Source organism: Salvelinus fontinalis, unplaced genomic scaffold (assembly GCF_029448725.1).
Source record: "Salvelinus fontinalis isolate EN_2023a unplaced genomic scaffold, ASM2944872v1 scaffold_0035, whole genome shotgun sequence".
NCBI classification, from domain to species: domain Eukaryota; kingdom Metazoa; phylum Chordata; class Actinopteri; order Salmoniformes; family Salmonidae; genus Salvelinus; species Salvelinus fontinalis.
In genome coordinates, this window is record NW_026600244.1 from 748,613 (window position 1) to 763,698 (window position 15,086).

A 15,086-nucleotide genomic window follows, 5' to 3' on the forward strand; every position below is an offset into this window, starting at 1 on the left:
TATGTTCCGGTGTTAGGTGTTTTATCTAGAGACTATATCCTGTATGTTCCGGTGTTAGGTGTTTTATCTAGAGACTACATCCTGTATGTTCCGGTGTTAGGTGTTTTATCTAGAGACTACATCCTGTATGTTCCGGTGTTAGGTGTTTTATCTAGAGACTACATCCTGTATGTTCCGGTGTTAGGTGTTTTATCTAGAGACTACATCCTGTATGTTCCGGTGTTAGGTGTTTTATCTAGAGACTACATCCTGTATGTTCCGGTGTTAGGTGTTTTATCTAGAGACTACATCCTGTATGTTCCGGTGTTAGGTGTTTTATCTAGAGACTACATCCTGTATGTTCCGGTGTTAGGTGTTTTATCTAGAGACTACATCCTGTATGTTCCGGTGTTAGGTGTTTTATCTAGAGACTACATCCTGTATGTTCCGGTGTTAGGTGTTTTATCTAGAGACTACATCCTGTATGTTCCGGTGTTAGGTGTTTTATCTAGAGATTACATCCTGTATGTTCCGGTGTTAGGTGTTTTATCTAGAGACTACATCCTGTATGTTCCGGTGTTAGGTGTTTAGTCAGGTGTTTTATCTTTATTTCAGGCTACAGGTAAATCCAGACCATCTCCCTTCTGGTGGCCAGATCACTGCAGAGACGACTGTAACATGTCTCTTCATCAACAACAAGCTGGTGTCTTCAACATGCTCAAAGGTGAGTTCCTCACGACTACATTCCTCATTCATTATTTACATTCATTAGATTAGATCAGGGCTCTCCAGCCCTGCAGGGTTGGAGTGTAAACCTCCAGGAGGGTTGGAGTTAAAACCTACAGGAGGGTCTCTCTCCAGCCCTGCAGGGTTGGAGTGTAAACCTCCAGGAGGGTTGGAGTTAAAACCTCCAGGAGGGTATCTCTCCAGGAACAGGGTTGGAGTTAAAACCTACAGGAGGGTCTCTCTCCAGGAACAGGGTTGGAGTTAAAACCTACAGGAGGGTCTCTCTCCAGGAACAGGGTTGGAGTTAAAACCTACAGGAGGGTTGGAGTTAAAACCTACAGGAGGGTCTCTCTCCAGGAACAGGGTTGGAGTTAAAACCTACAGGAGGGTTGGAGTTAAAACCTACAGGAGGGTCTCTCTCCAGGAACAGGGTTGGAGTTAAAACCTACAGGAGGGTTTCTCTCCAGGAACAGGGTTGGAGTGTAAACCTACAGGAGGGTACCTCTCCAGGAACAGGGTTGGAGTTAAAACCTACAGGAGGGTTGGAGTTAAAACCTACAGGAGGGTCTCTCTCCAGGAACAGGGTTGGAGTTAAAACCTCCAGGAGGGTTTCTCTCCAGGAACAGGGTTGGAGTTTAAACCTACAGGAGGGTTTCTCTCCAGGAACAGGGTTGGTGTTAAAACCTCCAGGAGGGTTTCTCTCCAGGAACAGGGTCGGAGTTAAAACCTACAGGAGGGTATCTCTCCAGGAACAGGGTCGGAGTTAAAACCTACAGGAGGGTCTCTCTCCAGGAACAGGGTTGGAGTTAAAACCTACAGGAGGGTTTCTCTCCAGGAACAGGGTTGGAGTTAAAACCTACAGGAGGGTTTCTCTCCAGGAACAGGGTTGGAGTTAAAACCTACAGGAGGGTCTCTCTCCAGGAACAGGGTCGGAGTTAAAACCTCCAGGAGGGTTTCTCTCCAGGAACAGGGTTGGAGTTAAAACCTACAGGAGGGTTTCTCTCCAGGAACAGGGTTGGAGTTAAAACCTACAGGAGGGTCTCTCTCCAGGAACAGGGTTGGAGTTAAAACCTCCAGGAGGGTTTCTCTCCAGGAACAGGGTTGGAGTTTAAACCTACAGGAGGGTTTCTCTCCAGGAACAGGGTTGGTGTTAAAACCTCCAGGAGGGTTTCTCTCCAGGAACAGGGTCGGAGTTAAAACCTACAGGAGGGTCTCTCTCCAGGAACAGGGTTGGAGTTAAAACCTACAGGAGGGTCTCTCTCCAGGAACAGGGTTGGAGTTAAAACCTACAGGAGGGTCTCTCTCCAGGAACAGGGTTGGAGTTAAAACCTACAGGAGGGTCTCTCTCCAGGAACAGGGTTGGAGTTAAAACCTCCAGGAGGGTCTCTCTCTCCAGGAACAGGGTTGGAGTTAAAACCTACAGCAGGGTAGCTCTCCAGGAACAGGGTTGGAGTTAAAACCTACAGGAGGGTTTCTCTCCAGGAACAGGGTTGGAGTTAAAACCTACAGGAGGGTTTCTCTCCAGGAACAGGGTTGGAGTTAAAACCTACAGGAGGGTTTCTCTCCAGGAACAGGGTTGGAGTTAAAACCTACAGGAGGGTTTCTCTCCAGGAACAGGGTTGGAGTTAAAACCTACAGGAGGGTTTCTCTCCAGGAACAGGGTTGGAGTTAAAACCTACTGGAGGGTATCTCTCCAGGAACAGGGTCGGAGTTAAAACCTCCAGGAGGGTTTCTCTCCAGGAACAGGGTTGGAGTTAAAACCTACAGGAGGGTATCTCTCCAGGAACAGGGTCCTCAATCAGTCATAGGAAACAGACACGTTTATCCTCAAGGTCCTCTTTTCTGAATGGCCCCAGAGGCACTAAAGCGTACCTCATGTCTGTCCTGTCTCTCCCCCAAAGCGTAACTCGTCTGTCCTGTCTCTCCTCCCCTCCAAAGCGTACCTCATGTCTGTCCTGTCTCTCCTCCCCTCCAAAGCGTACCTCATGTCTGTCCTGTCTCTCCTCCCCTCCAAAGCGTAACTCGTCTGTCCTGTCTCTCCTCCCCTCCAAAGTGTACCTCATGTCTGTCCTGTCTCTCCTCCCCTCCAAAGCGTACCTCATGTCTGTCCTGTCTCTCCTCCCCTCCAAAGCGTACCTCATGTCTGTCCTGTCTCTCCTCCCCTCCAAAGCGTACCTCATGTCTGTCCTGTCTCCTCCCCTCCAAAGCGTACCTCATGTCTGTCCTGTCTCTCCTCCCCTCCAAAGCGTACCTCATGTCTGTCCTGTCTCTCCTCCCCTCCAAAGCGTACCTCATGTCTGTCCTGTCTCTCCTCCTCTCCAAAGCGTAACTCGTCTGTCCTGTCTCTCCTCCCCTCCAAAGCGTAACTCCTGTCTCTCCTCCCCCTCAGGTGTGTACTCCACAGCGGAGGTCCCCGCCGGCTCAGTTCTGGGTCTGACGGTGGATGACCCCAGATTGACCTTACCAAACAAGAGAGGCAAGGCCGTGTCCGACTTCAGGAAGGCACAAGGTAACCTCTGAGCCAGTAGCCATGGTAACCTCTGAGCCAGGAGACAGGGTGGGGTGGTTCAGACAGGTCCGATATAGTTTACATTACATCACTAGTTCTCCTTTAGGGTGATTCTACCTGGGTCATGCTCAGAACACAACCTTTTCAATCAGAGTGAAACTGAAGTAGCCTACTACCTAATATTCAATAAGAACGCATGCAAAGAAAATGTAATAGATTGTTCCCTGCTGAACAGGACCCTGTGTTTGTGAATGTGATGGTTATAGGTCCTGAGGCTTTGTGGGTAGGGAGGTTCTGTGGGTCATTCTCTGGTCTTCTGGTTGTGGTACTTCTCTGGTCCTGTGCTCCTGGGGAGCCTCTGCTCGTCCATGCAGATGTCCCAGGTTCGAATCCTGGCAGGACCCTGTGCTCAGACCACGCCCTCAGAGGTTCACACCCACTTCCTTATTTACCTTTTTAGTACCTGGCTGGGGGTTGCATCACTCACTTCCTTATTTACCTTTTAGTGCCTGGCTGGGGGTTGCATCTCCCACTTCCTTATTTACCTTTTAGTGCCTGGCTGGGGGTTGCATCACCCACTTCCTTATTTACCTTTTAGTACCTGGCTGGGGGTTACATCACCCACTTCCTTATTTACCTTTTAGTGCCTGGCTGGGGGTTACATCACTCACTTCCTTATTTACCTTTTAGTGCCTGGCTGGGGGTTGCATCACCCACTTCCTTATTTACCTTTTAGTGCCTGGCTGGGAGTTACATCACCCACTTCCTTATTTACCTTTTAGTGCCTGGCTGGGGGTTGCATCACCCACTTCCTTATTTACCTTTTAGTACCTGGCTGGGAGTTACATCACCCACTTCCTTATTTACCTTTTAGTACCTGGCTGGGGGTTGCATCACCCACTTCCTTATTTACCTTTTAGTGCCTGGCTGGAGGTTGCATCACCCACTTCCTTATTTACCTTTCTAGTACCTGGCTGGGGGTTGCATCACCCACTTCCTTATTTACCTTTTAGTGCCTGGCTGGAGGTTGCATCACCCACTTCCTTATTTACCTTTTAGTACCTGGCTGGGGGTTGCATCACCCACTTCCTTATTTACCTTTTAGTACCTGGCTGGGGGTTGCATCACCCACTTCCTTATTTACCTTTTAGTGCCTGGCTGGAGGTTGCATCACCCACTTCCTTATTTACCTTTTAGTACCTGGCTGGGGGTTGCATCACCCACTTCCTTATTTACCTTTTTAGTACCTGGCTGGGGGTTGCATCACCCACTTCCTTATTTACCTTTTTAGTACCTGGCTGGGGGTTGCATCACCCACTTCCTTATTTACCTTTCTAGTACCTGGCTGGGGGTTGCATCACCCACTTCCTTATTTACCTTTTTAGTACCTGGCTGGGGGTTACATCACCCACTTCCTTATTTACCTTTCTAGTACCTGGCTGGGGGTTGCATCACCCACTTCCTTATTTACCTTTTTAGTACCTTGCTGGGTGTTGCATCACTCACTTCCTTATTTACCTTTTAGTGCCTGGCTGGGGGTTGCATCACCCACTTCCTTATTTACCTTTTAGTGCCTGGCTGGGGGTTGCATCACCCACTTCCTTATTTACCTTTTAGTGCCTGGCTGGGGGTTGCATCACCCACTTCCTTATTTACCTTTTAGTACCTGGCTGGGAGTTACATCACCCACTTCCTTATTTACCTTTTAGTACCTGGCTGGGGTTTGCATCACCCACTTCCTTATTTACCTTTTAGTGCCTGGCTGGGGGTTGCATCACCCACTTCCTTATTTACCTTTTAGTGCCTGGCTGGGGGTTGCATCACCCACTTCCTTATTTACCTTTTAGTACCTGGCTGGGGTTTACATCACCCACTTCCTTATTTACCTTTTAGTACCTGGCTGGGGTTTACATCACCCACTTCCGTATTTAGTGGGTGCAGGCCTATAGAGCTACGAGGTGAAGCAGTAGATGTTGCCAACTAGTTGTGTGCTTCCTCTGGCCGACTCGACGTAGTTTGGCGACTCACCTGAGCACCTGGTCATACGGCAGTATGCCCTCTGTCATGTTGTTTCAGGAGTGAACGAGAAGAGGAGGAGGGAACTGATGTTAAAGGGGATCCCTGAACCCCTCAGCCAGAGTTCCCTGTGGGACCGGTCTGTCCGCGACAACGTCACACACAACAAGATGACAGACCAGGTAACTGAACCATGTCTGTTAAAATATCATTCATAAATGTGTCCCTCTCAGGAGACTCTACCCAGGAAGAAGAATATTTTTTCCTCGTGTTTGATTGTTCTTCAGGAATCCATCCTGCTGTTTAATTCAATCCTTGACTGCGTTTGTACCCATTTGTACCCATTTTGTATTTCTATCCAATTGGCAACAGATCTTAATGTGAATAAAAAATAAAAATAAAATCTGCATTTAAACAATATGCACATTTTCCCAGCAGATGTATTTCCATCACATTGACTTGTTTCACGTTAAAGGTTAAAGGTTAAAGGTTGTGTGATGACGTAGTGCACATAAAAATACCTTCTGTTGTTAAATTCCCTCATAAATAAACAATACGAGTTAGATGGGTTTCCATCGCATTCACAGAAACTGTTTCCTGTCAGGTTCTGGAGCATTCACAGAAACTGTTTCCTGTCAGGTTCTGGAGCATTCACAGAAACTGTTTCCTGTCAGGTTCTGGAGCATTCACAGAAACTGTTTCCTGTCAGGTTCTGGAGCATTCTCTCTAGACAACAGTTCAGGTTCTGGAGCATTCTCTCTAGACAACAGTTCAGGTTCTGGAGCATTCTCTCTAGACAACAGTTCAGGTTCTGGAGCATTCTCTCTAGACAACAGTTCAGGTTCTGGAGCATTCTCTCTAGACAACAGTTCAGGTTCTGGAGCATTCTCTCTAGACAACAGTTCAGGTTCTGGAGCATTCTCTCTAGACAACAGTTCAGGTTCTGGAGCATTCTCTCTAGACAACAGTTCAGGTTCTGGAGCATTCTCTCTAGACAACAGTTCAGGTTCTGGAGCATTCTCTCTAGACAACAGTTCAGGTTCTGGAGCATTCTCTCTAGACAACAGTTCAGGTTCTGGAGCATTCTCTCTAGACAACAGTTCAGGTTCTGGAGCATTCTCTCTAGACAACAGTTCACTGTCAGGTTCTGGAGCATTCTCTCTAGACAACAGTTCACTGTCAGGTTCTGGAGCATTCTCTATAGACGACAGTTCACTGTCAGGTTCTGGAGCATTCTCTCTAGACGACAGTTCACTGTCAGGTTCTGGAGCATTCACAGAAACTGTTTCCTGTCAGGTTCTGGAGCATTCACAGAAACTGTTTCCTGTCAGGTTCTGGAGCATTCTCTCTAGACAACAGTTCACTGTCAGGTTCTGGAACATTCTCTCTAGACAACAGTTCACTGTCAGGTTCTGGAGCATTCTCTATAGACGACAGTTCACTGTCAGGTTCTGGAGCATTCTCTCTAGACAACAGTTCAGGTTCTGGAGCATTCTCTATAGCAACAGTTCACTGTCAGGTTCTGGAGCATTCTCTCTAGACAACAGTTCACTGTCAGGTTCTGGAGCATTCTCTATAGACAACAGTTCACTGACAGGTTCTGGAGCATTCTCTATAGACAACAGTTCACTGACAGGTTCTGGAGCATTCTCTATAGACAACAGTTCACTGACAGGTTCTGGAGCATTCTCTATAGACAACAGTTCAGGTTCTGGAGCATTCTCTCGAGACAACAGTTCAGGTTCTGGAGCATTCTCTCTAGACAACAGTTCACTGTCAGGTTCTGGAGCATTCTCTCTAGACAACAGTTCACTGACAGGTTCTGGCGCATTCTCTCTAGACAACAGTTCACTGACAGGTTCTGGAGCATTCACAGAAACTGTTTCCTGTCAGGTTCTGGAGCATTCTCTCTAGACGACAGTTCACTGACAGGTTCTGGAGCATTCTCTATAGACGACAGTTCACTGTCAGGTTCTGGAGCATTCTCTATAGACGACAGTTCACTGTCAGGTTCTGGAGCATTCTCTATAGACGACAGTTCACTGTCAGGTTCTGGAGCATTCTCTCTAGACAACAGTTCACTGTCAGGTTCTGGAGCATTCTCTCTAGACAACAGTTCACTGTCAGGTTCTGGAACATTCTCTCTAGACGACAGTTCACTGTCAGGTTCTGGAGCATTCTCTCTAGACAACAGTTCACTGACAGGTTCTGGAGCATTCTCTCTAGACAACAGTTCAGGTTCTGGAGCATTCTCTCTAGACAACAGTTCACTGTCAGGTTCTGGAGCATTCTCTCTAGACGACAGTTCACTGACAGGTTCTGGAGCATTCTCTCTAGACAACAGTTCACTGACAGGTTCTGGAGCATTCTCTCGAGACAACAGTTCACTGTCAGGTTCTGGAGCATTCTCTATTGACGACAGTTCACTGTCAGGTTCTGGAGCATTCTCTCTAGACAACAGTTCAGGTTCTGGAGCATTCTCTCTAGACAACAGTTCAGGTTCTGGAGCATTCTCTCTAGACATCAGTTCACTGTCAGGTTCTGGAGCATTCTCTCTAGACAACAGTTCACTGACAGGTTCTGGCGCATTCTCTCTAGACAACAGTTCACTGACAGGTTCTGGAGCATTCACAGAAACTGTTTCCTGTCAGGTTCTGGAGCATTCTCTCTAGACGACAGTTCACTGTCAGGTTCTGGAGCATTCTCTCTAGACGACAGTTCACTGACAGGTTCTGGAGCATTCTCTATAGACGACAGTTCACTGTCAGGTTCTGGAGCATTCTCTATAGACGACAGTTCACTGTCAGGTTCTGGAGCATTCTCTCTAGACGACAGTTTACTGACAGGTTCTGGAGCATTCTCTCTAGACGACAGTTCACTGACAGGTTCTGGAGCATTCTCTATAGACAACAGTTCAGGTTCTGGAGCATTCTCTCGAGACAACAGTTCAGGTTCTGGAGCATTCTCTCTAGACAACAGTTCACTGTCAGGTTCTGGAGCATTCTCTCTAGACAACAGTTCACTGACAGGTTCTGGCGCATTCTCTCTAGACAACAGTTCACTGACAGGTTCTGGAGCATTCACAGAAACTGTTTCCTGTCAGGTTCTGGAGCATTCTCTCTAGACGACAGTTCACTGACAGGTTCTGGAGCATTCTCTATAGACGACAGTTCACTGACAGGTTCTGGAGCATTCTCTATAGACGACAGTTCACTGTCAGGTTCTGGAGCATTCTCTATAGACGACAGTTCACTGTCAGGTTCTGGAGCATTCTCTCTAGACAACAGTTCACTGTCAGGTTCTGGAGCATTCTCTCTAGACAACAGTTCACTGTCAGGTTCTGGAACATTCTCTCTAGACGACAGTTCACTGTCAGGTTCTGGAGCATTCTCTCTAGACAACAGTTCACTGACAGGTTCTGGAGCATTCTCTCTAGACAACAGTTCAGGTTCTGGAGCATTCTCTATAGACAACAGTTCACTGTCAGGTTCTGGAGCATTCTCTATAGACGACAGTTCACTGTCAGGTTCTGGAGCATTCTCTCTAGACAACAGTTCACTGTCAGGTTCTGGAGCATTCTCTCTAGACGACAGTTCACTGACAGGTTCTGGAGCATTCTCTCTAGACAACAGTTCACTGACAGGTTCTGGAGCATTCTCTATAGACAACAGTTCACTGACAGGTTCTGGAGCATTCTCTATAGACAACAGTTCACTGACAGGTTCTGGAGCATTCTCTCGAGACAACAGTTCACTGTCAGGTTCTGGAGCATTCTCTATAGACGACAGTTCACTGTCAGGTTCTGGAGCATTCTCTCTAGACAACAGTTCAGGTTCTGGAGCATTCTCTCTAGACAACAGTTCAGGTTCTGGAGCATTCTCTCTAGACATCAGTTCACTGTCAGGTTCTGGAGCATTCTCTCTAGACAACAGTTCACTGACAGGTTCTGGCGCATTCTCTCTAGACAACAGTTCACTGACAGGTTCTGGAGCATTCACAGAAACTGTTTCCTGTCAGGTTCTGGAGCATTCTCTCTAGACGACAGTTCACTGTCAGGTTCTGGAGCATTCTCTCTAGACAACAGTTCACTGTCAGGTTCTGGAACATTCTCTCTAGACGACAGTTCACTGTCAGGTTCTGGAGCATTCTCTCTAGACAACAGTTCACTGACAGGTTCTGGAGCATTCTCTCTAGACAACAGTTCAGGTTCTGGAGCATTCTCTATAGACAACAGTTCACTGTCAGGTTCTGGAGCATTCTCTATAGACGACAGTTCACTGTCAGGTTCTGGAGCATTCTCTCTAGACAACAGTTCACTGTCAGGTTCTGGAGCATTCTCTCTAGACGACAGTTCACTGACAGGTTCTGGAGCATTCTCTCTAGACAACAGTTCACTGACAGGTTCTGGAGCATTCTCTATAGACAACAGTTCACTGACAGGTTCTGGAGCATTCTCTATAGACAACAGTTCACTGACAGGTTCTGGAGCATTCTCTCGAGACAACAGTTCACTGTCAGGTTCTGGAGCATTCTCTATAGACGACAGTTCACTGTCAGGTTCTGGAGCATTCTCTCTAGACAACAGTTCAGGTTCTGGAGCATTCTCTCTAGACAACAGTTCAGGTTCTGGAGCATTCTCTCTAGACATCAGTTCACTGTCAGGTTCTGGAGCATTCTCTCTAGACAACAGTTCACTGACAGGTTCTGGCGCATTCTCTCTAGACAACAGTTCACTGACAGGTTCTGGAGCATTCACAGAAACTGTTTCCTGTCAGGTTCTGGAGCATTCTCTCTAGACGACAGTTCACTGTCAGGTTCTGGAGCATTCTCTCTAGACGACAGTTCACTGACAGGTTCTGGAGCATTCTCTATAGACGACAGTTCACTGTCAGGTTCTGGAGCATTCTCTATAGACGACAGTTCACTGTCAGGTTCTGGAGCATTCTCTCTAGACGACAGTTTACTGACAGGTTCTGGAGCATTCTCTCTAGACGACAGTTCACTGACAGGTTCTGGAGCATTCTCTCTAGACGACAGTTCACTGACAGGTTCTGGAGCATTCTCTATAGACGACAGTTCACTGACAGGTTCTGGAGCATTCTCTATAGACGACAGTTCACTGACAGGTTCTGGAGCATTCTCTATAGACAACAGTTCACTGACAGGTTCTGGAGCATTCTCTATAGACAACAGTTCACTGACAGGTTCTGGAGCATTCTCTATAGACAACAGTTCACTGACAGGTTCTGGAGCATTCTCTCTAGACAACAGTTCAGGTTCTGGAGCATTCTCTCTAGACAACAGTTCAGGTTCTGGAGCATTCTCTCTAGACAACAGTTCAGGTTCTGGAGCATTCTCTCTAGACAACAGTTCACTGTCAGGTTCTGGAGCATTCTCTCTAGACAACAGTTCACTGACAGGTTCTGGAGCATTCACAGAAACTGTTTCCTGTCAGGTTCTGGAGCATTCTCTCTAGACGACAGTTCACTGTCAGGTTTTGGAGCATTCTCTCTAGACAACAGTTCAGGTTCTGGAGCATTCTCTCTAGACAACAGTTCAGGTTCTGGAGCATTCTCTCTAGACATCAGTTCACTGTCAGGTTCTGGAGCATTCTCTCTAGACAACAGTTCACTGACAGGTTCTGGCGCATTCTCTCTAGACAACAGTTCACTGACAGGTTCTGGAGCATTCACAGAAACTGTTTCCTGTCAGGTTCTGGAGCATTCTCTCTAGACGACAGTTCACTGTCAGGTTCTGGAGCATTCTCTCTAGACGACAGTTCACTGACAGGTTCTGGAGCATTCTCTATAGACGACAGTTCACTGTCAGGTTCTGGAGCATTCTCTATAGACGACAGTTCACTGTCAGGTTCTGGAGCATTCTCTCTAGACGACAGTTTACTGACAGGTTCTGGAGCATTCTCTCTAGACGACAGTTCACTGACAGGTTCTGGAGCATTCTCTATAGACAACAGTTCAGGTTCTGGAGCATTCTCTCGAGACAACAGTTCAGGTTCTGGAGCATTCTCTCTAGACAACAGTTCACTGTCAGGTTCTGGAGCATTCTCTCTAGACAACAGTTCACTGACAGGTTCTGGCGCATTCTCTCTAGACAACAGTTCACTGACAGGTTCTGGAGCATTCACAGAAACTGTTTCCTGTCAGGTTCTGGAGCATTCTCTCTAGACGACAGTTCACTGACAGGTTCTGGAGCATTCTCTATAGACGACAGTTCACTGACAGGTTCTGGAGCATTCTCTATAGACGACAGTTCACTGTCAGGTTCTGGAGCATTCTCTATAGACGACAGTTCACTGTCAGGTTCTGGAGCATTCTCTCTAGACAACAGTTCACTGTCAGGTTCTGGAGCATTCTCTCTAGACAACAGTTCACTGTCAGGTTCTGGAACATTCTCTCTAGACGACAGTTCACTGTCAGGTTCTGGAGCATTCTCTCTAGACAACAGTTCACTGACAGGTTCTGGAGCATTCTCTCTAGACAACAGTTCAGGTTCTGGAGCATTCTCTATAGACAACAGTTCACTGTCAGGTTCTGGAGCATTCTCTATAGACGACAGTTCACTGTCAGGTTCTGGAGCATTCTCTCTAGACAACAGTTCACTGTCAGGTTCTGGAGCATTCTCTCTAGACGACAGTTCACTGACAGGTTCTGGAGCATTCTCTCTAGACAACAGTTCACTGACAGGTTCTGGAGCATTCTCTATAGACAACAGTTCACTGACAGGTTCTGGAGCATTCTCTATAGACAACAGTTCACTGACAGGTTCTGGAGCATTCTCTCGAGACAACAGTTCACTGTCAGGTTCTGGAGCATTCTCTATAGACGACAGTTCACTGTCAGGTTCTGGAGCATTCTCTCTAGACAACAGTTCAGGTTCTGGAGCATTCTCTCTAGACAACAGTTCAGGTTCTGGAGCATTCTCTCTAGACATCAGTTCACTGTCAGGTTCTGGAGCATTCTCTCTAGACAACAGTTCACTGACAGGTTCTGGCGCATTCTCTCTAGACAACAGTTCACTGACAGGTTCTGGAGCATTCACAGAAACTGTTTCCTGTCAGGTTCTGGAGCATTCTCTCTAGACGACAGTTCACTGTCAGGTTCTGGAGCATTCTCTCTAGACAACAGTTCACTGTCAGGTTCTGGAACATTCTCTCTAGACGACAGTTCACTGTCAGGTTCTGGAGCATTCTCTCTAGACAACAGTTCACTGACAGGTTCTGGAGCATTCTCTCTAGACAACAGTTCAGGTTCTGGAGCATTCTCTATAGACAACAGTTCACTGTCAGGTTCTGGAGCATTCTCTATAGACGACAGTTCACTGTCAGGTTCTGGAGCATTCTCTCTAGACAACAGTTCACTGTCAGGTTCTGGAGCATTCTCTCTAGACGACAGTTCACTGACAGGTTCTGGAGCATTCTCTCTAGACAACAGTTCACTGACAGGTTCTGGAGCATTCTCTATAGACAACAGTTCACTGACAGGTTCTGGAGCATTCTCTATAGACAACAGTTCACTGACAGGTTCTGGAGCATTCTCTCGAGACAACAGTTCACTGTCAGGTTCTGGAGCATTCTCTATAGACGACAGTTCACTGTCAGGTTCTGGAGCATTCTCTCTAGACAACAGTTCAGGTTCTGGAGCATTCTCTCTAGACAACAGTTCAGGTTCTGGAGCATTCTCTCTAGACATCAGTTCACTGTCAGGTTCTGGAGCATTCTCTCTAGACAACAGTTCACTGACAGGTTCTGGCGCATTCTCTCTAGACAACAGTTCACTGACAGGTTCTGGAGCATTCACAGAAACTGTTTCCTGTCAGGTTCTGGAGCATTCTCTCTAGACGACAGTTCACTGTCAGGTTCTGGAGCATTCTCTCTAGACGACAGTTCACTGACAGGTTCTGGAGCATTCTCTATAGACGACAGTTCACTGTCAGGTTCTGGAGCATTCTCTATAGACGACAGTTCACTGTCAGGTTCTGGAGCATTCTCTCTAGACGACAGTTTACTGACAGGTTCTGGAGCATTCTCTCTAGACGACAGTTCACTGACAGGTTCTGGAGCATTCTCTCTAGACGACAGTTCACTGACAGGTTCTGGAGCATTCTCTATAGACGACAGTTCACTGACAGGTTCTGGAGCATTCTCTATAGACGACAGTTCACTGACAGGTTCTGGAGCATTCTCTATAGACAACAGTTCACTGACAGGTTCTGGAGCATTCTCTATAGACAACAGTTCACTGACAGGTTCTGGAGCATTCTCTATAGACAACAGTTCACTGACAGGTTCTGGAGCATTCTCTCTAGACAACAGTTCAGGTTCTGGAGCATTCTCTCTAGACAACAGTTCAGGTTCTGGAGCATTCTCTCTAGACAACAGTTCAGGTTCTGGAGCATTCTCTCTAGACAACAGTTCACTGTCAGGTTCTGGAGCATTCTCTCTAGACAACAGTTCACTGACAGGTTCTGGAGCATTCACAGAAACTGTTTCCTGTCAGGTTCTGGAGCATTCTCTCTAGACGACAGTTCACTGTCAGGTTTTGGAGCATTCTCTCTAGACGACAGTTCACTGACAGGTTCTGGAGCATTCTCTATAGACGACAGTTCACTGTCAGGTTCTGGAGCATTCACAGAAACTGTTTCCTGTCAGGTTCTGGAGCATTCACAGAAACTGTTTCCTGTCAGGTTCTGGAGCATTCACAGAAACTGTTTCCTGTCAGGTTCTGGAGCATTCACAGAAACTGTTTCCTGTCAGGTTCTGGAGCATTCACAGAAACTGTTTCCTGTCAGGTTCTGGAGCATTCACAGAAACTGTTTCCTGTCAGGTTCTGGAGCATTCACAGAAACTGTTTCCTGTCAGGTTCTGGAGCATTCTCTATAGACAACAGTTCACTGTCAGGTTCTGGAGCATTCTCTCTAGACAACAGTTCAGGTTCTGGAGCATTCTCTCTAGACAACAGTTCAGGTTCTGGAGCATTCTCTATAGACGACAGTTCACTGTCAGGTTCTGGAGCATTCTCCAGGTTTACCACTGGTTAGTACAACGTAGCATATCATGGCCTGGCATAATACATTTTACCAACCCCAAAAATATCATACCATGTCTTAGGAACATTTTTCTGTTGACATGTAACTTCGGATGGAAACGTGGTTTGTCTCCCATCTCCAGTCTTCTCTCTGTCTGCAGGAAGTAAACAGACTGCGTAATGATGTTCTGGTCCCAGGCTCCAGACTACCCACCCCCCTGCAGGGCAGAGTACCCGTCCTACTGGTGCAGCAGTCTGGGAAGAGCCAGGGCACAGAGATGGGGTCCTGGGGGACGGGCTGGGACCTGCTGCTACCCAAGGCCTGGGGCATGGCCTTCTGGGTCCCTCTGGTATGGACTACACATGCCCTATATAGTGCACTACTTTAGACCAGGACCCAATAGCATCCTATTCCCTGTATAGTGCACTACTTTAGACCAGGACCCAACCCTATTCCCTATATAGTGCACTACTTTAGACCAGGACCCTATTCCCTATATAGTGCACTACTGTAGACCAGGACCCAATGGAACCTTATTCCCTGTATAGTGCACTACTTTAGACCAGGACCCAATGGAACCCTATTCCCTATATAGTGCATTACTTTAGACCAGGACCCACCCTATTCCCTATATAGTGCACTACTATAGACCAGGACCCAATGGCACCCTATTCCCTATATAGACCAAAGGCCATAGAATATGTGGTTATAGTCCTTTTTGAGGATCCCCTCTAAGTAGACTAATTACTCCAGACATGTCTGACGGACCTCCTCTCCGGGTAGGTGGAGGAGTGGTAACTAAAGTAGACCC

The 15,086-nt window shown here is 47.1% G+C and overlaps 1 protein-coding gene across 3 annotated transcripts in view; it reads left to right on the forward strand.

Annotated features, from left to right (window-relative positions):
* Positions 1 to 15,086, forward strand: part of LOC129842347 (ribonucleases P/MRP protein subunit POP1-like) — a 48,308-nt gene that overhangs the window by 23,351 nt on the left and 9,871 nt on the right. For all 3 annotated transcript variants that reach the window (XM_055910865.1, XM_055910864.1, XM_055910866.1), the window contains 4 exons: positions 595 to 703; positions 3,095 to 3,214; positions 5,291 to 5,412; positions 14,436 to 14,624. In XM_055910865.1, the coding sequence (XP_055766840.1) occupies positions 595 to 703; positions 3,095 to 3,214; positions 5,291 to 5,412; positions 14,436 to 14,624 (540 nt within the window). The remainder of the gene's footprint in view (positions 1 to 594; positions 704 to 3,094; positions 3,215 to 5,290; positions 5,413 to 14,435; positions 14,625 to 15,086) is intronic.